The following is a 10,658-nucleotide window of genomic DNA, read 5'->3' as shown; positions in this document are numbered from 1 at the left end:
GTTAGGTTTCTGATAGAAATTAAAAAATATTAGTGTAATTGTTGGTTGAAATGAAAAGTTGATACGAGTATTATTTTAATTTTAATATTTTTTAATTATTTTTATTACTTTATTTTTTTATTATTAAAATTGTGATTTCGTGCCTAACTTATGAATTAAAAATGATCACGTATATAACTCAAGAATTGAATTTATACTATGAGTATAACTGAAGGATCAGAAATGTAATTTTTCTAAATATAATAATAATAATAATAATAATAAGAAAAGAAAAATAGCGTTGGAGAGAATCAGGTTAAGGTAGCGCACTAACACCACCACCACCCCCTTTGGAAAAGCTGCCCCTTATAATACACAATCCCTCATTTTTTCATCTTTCATACAAAACGCTTCTCATTTTCACCTCTTTTTTCTGGTCTCTCTTTCTCTCTATCGCTCTCTCGCGCGCTAACAATGGCGGATCAGCTCACCGACGATCAGATCTCTGAGTTCAAGGAAGCTTTCAGCCTGTTTGACAAGGACGGAGATGGTCAGCTTTCCTTTATATACCGCTATTGTGTTTCTCCTCATTTTTATGTTTGAATCCCTGATCCAACTCCTGCTTTTCTTTGACCTTCTTCCGTTTCATCTTTTCCTGATTATCTGATTCTGATCTGGGATTGCATGACGCAAAAAGCTCGGATTTTTTCAAATCTGTATCTCTGTTGACCTAGATTTTGCTTTATTTATGTTTTGATGATTCATTATTACGTTCATGTTTTTCGAGGGTCGCGGCATGGTTTATAATGAAATTGAGTTTATGGTCGATCAATTGGAATTTGGTCGCTGTGATGCATCTGCAGTAAAATCTCTCAATTGGGTTTCTCTCAGGTCTTTGATGTCTTTGGTTTTGACGGATGGGAATGTTGTCTCTTACTACACAAATGTATATGGATTTGTGCGCGATATTTGTTTTGGATCAAAGTTTGCAGTGATATAATCGTTTAAATGCGATTTCTACAATTAGCGGGCTCCCAACATTTAATTAGAGTTAGATAATAGTGACCTTGATCCAAATGTTTGGGGGAATAAGAATTGGATCCACATTTAGGACCTCAAATTTAACTATGTGCTTTATTTTAAGTGATGGCTTTATTTATTTATTTTGATTTAAAATGATTGCTATATATATGTATAGCTCCATAGCAATCCTTAAATTGTTATTATAGCCATTTGTGTGGTTTAATTTTCCAATTTTGGTGGATGTATGCTTTAATGCTTTTAATGTTTGGTTTTTAATTTACTTAATCATGTTGAGGCATTTTGGTAATAAATCTTTGTTTCATGGGGAAGGATTTTGGTAACCTCATAGCACCTTACTGCTATAAAAACATGGCTAAGTTTTTCCCATTTTAGAAAAAAATGTTTATATGTCTATGTCTATATTGTGTGTCATATTTGTTAGTACATTTATTATCTATTTAAGTATAAACTGTTTAATAAATGAGGAGTTTGTATACCATACTGCCCAGGAATATAAATTTGTACTGCTTGTGCCACGTTTCTGCGGATTATATTTCTTAGTTATAATGCCAATTTGGCATGCAACATAAGCCTAGGAAAGCCAATGCTTATTCCTAGGACTAGGAATATCAAATAGTTTACCTACAAGTTTGTATATATATTTGCTAATAATTCAGGTCATGGGCTCATGGCTCTGTGTTTGCATCTAAAGATCAAATTTGATAGGAATATTTTGATGCTTTAACTGTTTAGAAATGGACGTGTCTTATAAGAAAATCTTTTTTTTTCTTTCTTTTTTTTTTTTTTGGTGTGACATCCCCTCCCCCACCCAATAAGAATACTATAATTAGAACATTTTACTGTTGACCTGTTTGCTATATATACTTTTATCATTGATTCATTTAACTTTCCCTTTCGTTTCCTTTTTTATGTGAATTCCATTTATATTCTTAATGGTATGGAATTTAAAGTCTACCTTCTTCCTCCACTTTGAAAATGCAGAAAAAGGAAGAGCAGGGACATGTATTCTGTTAATTATAATTGTTTCAGGTTACAACTTACAAGATTATAATTTCTTTCAGGTTGCATTACTACCAAGGAGCTGGGAACAGTTATGCGGTCATTGGGGCAGAACCCAACTGAGGCTGAGCTTCAGGATATGATCAATGAAGTTGATGCTGATGGGAATGGGACAATTGACTTTCCAGAGTTCCTTAATCTCATGGCACGTAAGATGAAGGACACTGATTCTGAGGAGGAGCTGAAGGAAGCTTTCCGGGTGTTTGACAAGGACCAGAATGGGTTTATCTCTGCTGCTGAGCTTCGCCATGTGATGACAAACCTTGGTGAGAAGCTTACTGATGAGGAGGTTGATGAGATGATTCGTGAGGCTGATGTTGATGGGGATGGGCAGATCAACTACGAGGAGTTTGTGAAGGTCATGATGGCCAAGTGAGAACTGATCAAACCTCAAACTTAATCTTTAGAAGTAAAAGGGGTACAAAAGAGGGAAACCAGGGCAGCAGATAAGTTTGAGATTTCAATTCTTGTTAGGATGTTTCCTTCGGTGTTATTTAACTTTGTTTCCGTGCTTGCATGTGTTCCTATTCGCATTGTTTCCTAATGCTACTCTTGAGTATCTTGTTTGCTCTTTGCTATGTTCCTTGTTTTTGTAGATGGGGCTGTTAGTGACCTCTGGTATTTATTCCCCAATTATAGGTAGTATGAGCCTGCCATTGGAGAATTTGCTTGTTTTTCCTCATGAGTGACTAGTTTTGTTAATATTCTAAATTCCAATTTTTGCCTGCTCTCAAATATCATGCAATTTACTTCCCTTCCCCAATTCTGTTATCTTTTCAACTGCATACAAATCATGCACTGGTGGAAGAGGCATTGGTTTATGGTTCTCTCTTACTATGTGGATTGCAGTAAGTTTTTGATCCACATTGGAAATCTCTTCATCCACTTGGGAAACCATTCTCCTGGCCATTATTCTATTCTGGCAATGCACTACACTACATATTCTATCTGGTTCATTCATCTTTGCTAATTTTCAGTTTTGGTCACACAAGTTGGGGCATTTTTACCTACTTGACTATCATTTTTTCTATTCTTTTCTTTTCATTATTAGTCCTTTCAGTGAGTTTTTCAGCCACTTCTGTGCACAATGCTGATTTCAGGTGATGTTTGGCCAAAAAACTCGCCGGAAGGACTAAAGTTGTAAGAAAGAAATTTTGAAGTTGGAGAGACTAATACAGAAAAAAATGATAGCCAAGTTATATAGGTGAAAATGTCATTGGGTCAAAACTAATAAAAATAACTCTCTTCAATTGATGTCTACACTTTGGGTCTTTGGTTGAATAATGGGTTTGTTGAGACAAATCTTCAGAGTGGGAAGGCCTAGTTTCATTTCATCAATTAATGGGCCTTTAAGGCCCATGAATGCCCATTTCCATCCAAAGCATACATTTGATCATTTTATAGTCAATTATTATACCGTGAATCATGATCTACATTGTCAGATGAATTATTGATATATATGACCATTTTTAGTTTATTACATGTATTCTTTTTTGAAGATTTATTAGTACATTAACTAAATATAAACATATAGTTCATTAAAAATAAACATGTATCAGTGATCTACAATATAATTTTGAAAATTTATATGTAATTTATTCTTCATTTTAATTCTAGGTAGCAGGCAAATAAAAAATATAATGAATAAATAAATAAATAATTTTGTTGGGGGGTTTTATTAAATATAGGTGGGAGCCTATATATAGAATGATGAAATAATACAGGTTTTGTATTATTATGTACAGATTTAGGCAGAACAGTATGGTAGGAAGGAAAGAATCCTTCAATTTCAGTTTCAAAGGGAAAGGGAAAGGGAATGGCAAGAGAAGACGCAAAAGAGATGCACTGCGCCGCCAGTGCTCCATTTTATAAATTATTATATAATTGTTGTCCGCATGGACATTTTATAAATTATTATATAATTGTTGGGAAATATAAATTATAATTCTCCCCTTACCTTACCTACACATTTCCAACTTCATCGGTCTCTCAATAATCTGTAATTTGTATTCCGTTACTCTACTTAGTCTAGCCGCATACCCCAAAAAAAAAACAAAAAAAAACGTGTAATTCTCTTCCCATATCAAAGTTGTAACCATCTATCTTGTGAAAACAACATATGTATATATAGATATATTAATATTAGCGGCGTAAATTTCATGTCCGGCATTAAATCGTAATTTGCAATCTGATAAAGATACTTTCAATTGAACATGTGCAGCACGTAGATGCAAACACGCTTAAGAACATTCTCAATAGTTAGTTTTTTATTAAAGCACTGAGACAAGGCGGATCAACGCTAACCAACTGCGCCACCACCCCACAGTTAGCTTGGGAGAAGAATAGTTAGTTTTTTGCACAAATTTTAAGATGCCAAGTAGGAGAGGAGGGAGGGAAAAAAACAAGAAAAATGAGTTTTCAGAAAGACAAAAAAAAAAAAAAAAAGAAGCCATGGTAACGCGCTGCACGCGCCCGACTGGGCACCGTTGTTACGCCTCACCTGAGAAATGGCATGCCTTTTTCATATTTGGTGGGGCTCACTTCAAGACCAAAAATCAATTCTTACACGAAGCTCTCACCTCTTCTCTCTCCTCATTCTCTCTCACTTCAGCCAAAAATCTCCTCAAAAAATGAGCAAAAATCATTATTGTGATTGCTTTAAGAGCAACACCATTAATTTGGTTTTCGGGTGAGTTTTTGCAGGGACACTGTGCGGTAAATCATTTCAATTTACAATTTCAGTGGGGCCTACAAAGAATTGGTCATTGCAGGAGAAAAAATCATTAAAAAAAAAAAAGAGTTCCTCGCCCATTTGTTTAAAAGTCATGCTATCAGTTTTTTAACCTGCAAAAATCTTTCAAAAAATGCATAAATGGAGTTGCTCTAAGAGCATCCACATATGTGGATTATTCACGATTTTTAAGAATAGGAGTGCCAACATGGAGGAGAGAGGGGCAAGAGAGAAGGTTGAAGTTCACTCTGCAAGGATGTGGTTTTTTCAGAGATGTGAGACCCACAACAAAATTACTCTAATTGTGACAGCCACACATGAAGTTCACTCTGCTAGGCGCATTAGAGGCGCCGACAAAGCTTGCAAACTTACCTTTTAAAAAAAAAAAAAAAAAAAATCAGGTTTGTTTTTTTCTTTCTCTTCCTTCCCATATTCTCTTTCCTAATCACACTTACAAAAACTCCTCAAAAACCACAACAAAAACAATGTTGAAATTATAAAAAAAAAAAAAATCTGATTAGATGGCGAAACGCGCCCAGCTGGTGCGTGCAGTGCACACGCCTCGCTGGGCGCGACTTTGTTTTCCATCGACATTCAATGCTCAGTTAATTAAACTGCTGGGACCCACAAAACTTGATAAAACCAATGCCTTGCATGATGTACTTTTTTCCTCTCTTTACACATTCTCACTCATCCGCATCACTTTATATTTCTTAAAAATCTGTGTATAAACTTTGCATAATCTTCTGATGTAGATGCTCTAAGAGCATCCACAATAGAAAATAATTTGGGGAGAATGAAAGAACAAATAATTTTTGTTGAAAATAATAATTGATGTGGGGATGATTTAATGTGGGAAGAATTGGCCTGCAAATAAAAGAATTGGACTGCAAAAAAAAGAAGAAAGGAGCAACGCTGTGCGCGTTGGGCGCACAACAAGTCCACAGCCGGCCGCGCGCACTGCACATCAGGCGCGCCTGACATTCTTTTTTTTTTTTTTTTGGTTTTGGTTTTTTGGTTTTGATTTTTTTTTTTGTTTGTTTTTTTCTCCCCTCCCACATTCTCTTTCATAATCACTCTTACATTTCGACACTAATATCTCCACGGATAAGGATGCTCTAAGACCAACATGTAACTTTTGGCAGAATTTACTGGATATGATGGGCCCATGTTGATTGATGGAAAGTCATGTGGTGAATGCATTACTTATATGGAGTAGTACCCGGGGCAAATTAAACATCATAGTAGCCTTTTAGAATTACCTATAGGAAGTCATCTATCCCAGATTTGAGAATATGAGGGTTCAAGGTAATTTTGCTTATGACTAGGAACCAGATCAATCAAGTCTTAGAAGACACAAGGGAAAATGCAAAAAAGGACAAAGATCAGAAGAAGAGGTTAAGGTTAATTACGTTGAAGATGTTTAACTAGATTATCAGTTGAGCATGTACATTTTTTTTTAAAAAAAATCTTGTTGTATATGTGGACATACTAACAAGTTTGCTATTGAATGAAATTTCTTAAATTTTTGCCTAGTTTAAGTTTTCTTTCAACTTAGGATATATTGTCAAATTTCTTAAATTTTTGCCTAGTTTAAGTTTACTTTCAACTTAGGATATATATATTGTCAAACTCATACAGCTGCAATATAGTTAATTAAAAAAAATGATCTCAAGATAATTTTATTAAGGTTTTTTTTTTTTTTTTTTTTTTTTTTTTTTTTTTTTTTTTAAATAGCGTTAATTGAGCTAGTAGAGATTTTGTCATCCCAAAAAAAAGAAAAAAAAAATGTTAGAAATAAGTTTAAAATTAGATTTGGATGATACAATGTACGAGTTAGGATAGAGTTGGAAACCCCTAAAATTTCGTTGTAAAATTTGTCAAATCTTCGCAGAAATTTTAAAAAAAAAAAAAATTACGTGTGGCATTATTCAAATTTGTCTTCCGCCAATGGAAACTTTTGAAATTCAATATAAATAAGAGTGTAGCCAATGAAGAAAGATACAAGAGATACGAACAAGAAAGCAATCTAAGTATAGAGCATTCAAACATTCAAATGTATTCTTCAAGTCAAATCCAGTCACTTAAAAGACTCCAAGAGCTTCAAGCTAATTAATCAAGTTCTACTCAGTGTGTTTTAGTTTGAGGAAAATCAACTTTGGGTTGATAATGTTTTACATCCAAACACGTGGTCGGTTGTGTGTTAGTTTTGTGATCAAATCACAAGTTTGGATTCACTTGTAATTTGTACATTAGACAAGATTACTAGTGAATTTCCTCCTAAGTGAAAAAGAGATTAAATAGTGGAGTAGAGAAGTTACACTATCGCTGAACCACTATAAAACTTGGTAACATAATTAGTTTATCAGCTAATTACTATTAGTTTTTTGGGCTTGTTTGGTTAATGGCGAATCCACCAAAATTTGACCGAATCCGCCATTTTCAACGTTTTGACTTCGATCAAAACATTGAAATTATTATTTGACAAATGGCAGTTTGGAGCAGCGGATTTGCTCCAAACCACCAAGTTCCAACACGCTGCTATTAGTGACGTTTTGGGGAAAGAATGGTCTTTCGCCAAAACACCTCTATATATTCTTACAAAATATTTTTTTAACTATATATAGAGCGATTAAGGCTCCTTAATTACAGTAGCCTTTTTGCTCTTTAACATTAAAAGAGAAATTATGTTTCTCTTATATAGAGGAGCTCATTTGAGCTCCTCTTCTTGATGAGTTACCGATGTGGGATCAAAATCACACATCTGTAACTCCACTGTTTTTTTAATTATTTTTTATATAAATTTATTTTGTATAATAATAATAATAATATTATTATTATTAATAATAATAATAATAATATTATTATTATTATTATTATTATTATTAGGTCATTTTACATGTTAACCGCTAATCTAAACAGCTAATTTCACCAAACACTTTTTTTACAAATCGCAAACACAATTCGCTAGTCAAACCCACTAATACAATCCGCTATTTGTTAACCGCTACCGCTAATCGTTAACTGTTGATTGCCAAACAAGTGGCTTGGTTAAATAATCAATATGAGTATTAGTTTAATTAGATTTTTGTAACAACATATTGCTCCAAAATGATAAAATTCAAAATGCTGCTCAAAGTAACTTTTTAGTCATTTTGCATATAATCAGCTATCAACTAACAACTAATTTACCAAACAATTTTCTACAATCAGTTAATGCTATCAATTAGTCAAACTCACTAACCAAATCAGCTAACATATATTTACCAAACACCCCCTTTGTGTCTTTATTTTACGCATTTATTTTCTTGCATGCATTTACACTACTTGTCATTTTCATACCTACAAAATGTGCTAGTATGCCATAAATATTATTCGCTATGCACTATTTAGTTAAAGTTTCAACATAATATTTCTTAAGTATTATTGAGAAATCTCTATCTTAATTAATTAGTCAAACATTCAAGTTTGATTTATTTACTTTCTAAAAAGTTTTTAAAATCTTAATAAGTCTATTTATCCCCATACCGACTTATTCTTCTTAAGTGGCACCATCACTACTTCTACGAGTAGCAAAGACTTCCAAGCAAAAGAGATCTATATATACAAATACAATAGAAGTTTGAAAGTAGTAAAAGTTGATTAAGCATAGGCATGTTGTAGAAAGAGGAAGAGTAGCAAATTCGTGGAGTATTGTGAAAATCTGAACAAACTTTGTGCTAATTTAGTGATCATCAAAGCATAAGTTTGGACTCGTATTTTATGTGGTAAACAAAAGATACTAGTAAATTTTTCTTTTAGTAAAAAAAAAAAAGAGAAAAATGGAATAGATAAATTACACCATCTTCGAACCACTATAAAATTTGCTCTGTCATACTTTTACAATTTTATGCACTTTAATTTGTTGCTTAGCTTTAATTTTCTTTAGCATTTTCATTCGTACAAAACGTGCTTGTGTGTTTATAAAATGTTTTTTATTGTGCTTTAATTTGTGATAGGTTTTTCTTGACTATTTTGTTAAGTTTTCAACATAACCTTCATCATAGGTAATACCTAATTAGGTATTGTGAGAAACCCTAGACTTATTCTTTCAAAATTGGACCATCAAATTCTTTTTTTAACAGCTAACATTTCATTTTCAAAATTTCAAGTTCGTACTTTAAAAAAATTGAATTTATTTTATTGGAATCACAACTGAAATTTTGGAGTAATGAAGATAATTAATTTCTGGTATTATTGTAATTATACTAGAACTCTGTATATCTAGTATATATTATACTGAATGATATTAATAAAAAGTGATGATTTTCTATATATCTCTTGTTCTTCTTTCTCTACTTTATTTTATATTCTTATATTTATTATATTTCTTTCCAGAGATGAGAATGATACAACGATTCACGTGAGAATATGATTTGATTCACAATAAAATTGAATTAATATTATAATTTTGAGATCTTAATCTCTTTGAAACTATTTTTGTTAAGTTTTTTCTTTTAAAAAAAGTCCAAATTTGAGATCAGATATAGAAAATTATTACGGGGATAAGCTTTAATTAATATAATATATATAATTTTTTTTTTGAAAACAATATAATATAATTAATCAAACCCAAAATTTCGAAATTTCTCCGTTAGTCAAACATATTGTTATTGAAAATATACTTTTAATTAATATTGCATCATTAAATCCCATTTGACATTATGACTGTGCCTTTATTTAATCCTCAACTACTTTTTTTTTTTTTTTTTTTTTTTTTATTGACAAAAAATCCTCAACTACTAATTCGACTAATATAATGGCCTAGAGATGCTTGCCTCTCATTCAAATCCACTCATCAAAATGACCTTGTGATCGAATGACATGATGTGTCTTTTTTAAATGAGAAGTCATGGGTTTAAGGCTAGGGTGGTAAGATTATTAAAAAAAAAAAGTGTTATTTCATATTTAATATATATATATATATATATATATATATATATATATATATATATATATATATATATATATTACTTTGATGGTGTTATTTAAAATTTGTTTCATACTTTTTTTTCTAATTAAATCTCAAAAATTAATTTCAAAATATATGCTTGTTGGTAAAACTTCATGATACTAATACTAATCAAGTTGAATCTCGGTTCATTCAAGAGGAATTTTCAAAGCACACAAGGGTTTGATTGATAAGGTGTGAACTAGAATCGAATGTAATCTAAAATCATATTCCACATATTTGATCACCATTTTAAGAAAAGTCAAACTTTCTCCTTAACTACCAAATGAAGAGGTTTAATGGGCCTACAAAAACCACACACTTTATAGTGGCAAATTATTCTGTGAACCCGCATCTAAAATATACAATTTACATACTCAATGTTTATAATTTTGTAAAAGGTAAATTGTAAACACTAACAGGGCGTTTGGTTGGAGGGATTTTAAATTCCCTTCCCACTTAATTCCCACCTAATTCTAAAGGCCATTAAATTCCGTAGTTTGGTTGGAGGGAATTGCAATTCCCCCATTTTCATGAAATTAAAATCCTATGTCCCCCCTGGTATTTTAATTCCTGGGAAAAAAAGATAGTGATGAGTCAAAATTACCCCTTCCTTTTTTAACCTAAAATTAATATGTCTAACAACAATAATGGACATTTTTGACTTTATACTACTTATTCCCTTTCAATTCCCGTGTATACCAAACATTGGAATTGAAATTCCCAATAATTCTATTCCTATCAACCAAACACTAAAATTTAAATTCCCACTTTATTCTCAGTAATTCAACTCCCATGAAATTACAATTCATTTCCCACATAATTCCCCCCTCTAACCAAGCGCCCTGTAAGTAT

General features: G+C 32.1%; 1 protein-coding gene across 1 annotated transcript; it reads left to right on the top strand.

Moving 5' to 3' along the window:
- The first annotated feature begins 360 nt into the window (after positions 1–360).
- LOC109193121 (calmodulin-7) lies at positions 361–2,817 on the top strand. The gene is made up of 2 exons (XM_019343944.1): positions 361–529; positions 2,085–2,817. Exons 1-2 carry the CDS (start codon positions 454–456, stop codon positions 2,456–2,458), a joined length of 450 nt encoding a protein of 149 aa, XP_019199489.1. The 5' UTR covers positions 361–453; the 3' UTR covers positions 2,459–2,817.
- The last annotated feature ends 7,841 nt before the right edge of the window (positions 2,818–10,658 follow it).

The sequence above is a fragment of the Ipomoea nil genome, unplaced genomic scaffold (assembly GCF_001879475.1).
Source record: "Ipomoea nil cultivar Tokyo-kokei standard unplaced genomic scaffold, Asagao_1.1 scaffold1834, whole genome shotgun sequence".
NCBI lineage: Eukaryota > Viridiplantae > Streptophyta > Magnoliopsida > Solanales > Convolvulaceae > Ipomoea > Ipomoea nil.
The sequence above is the reverse complement of the archived record's forward strand: the minus strand, read 5'-3'. Positions and strand labels throughout refer to the sequence as shown.

Coding starts and splice junctions, on each gene's coding strand:
- LOC109193121 (XM_019343944.1), top strand. CDS start 454: ATGGCGGATCAGCTCACCGACGATCAGATCTCTGAGTTCAAGGAAGCT. Junction 530..2,084: donor GTTTGACAAGGACGGAGATG/GTCAGCTTTCCT, acceptor AATTTCTTTCAG/GTTGCATTACTACCAAGGAG.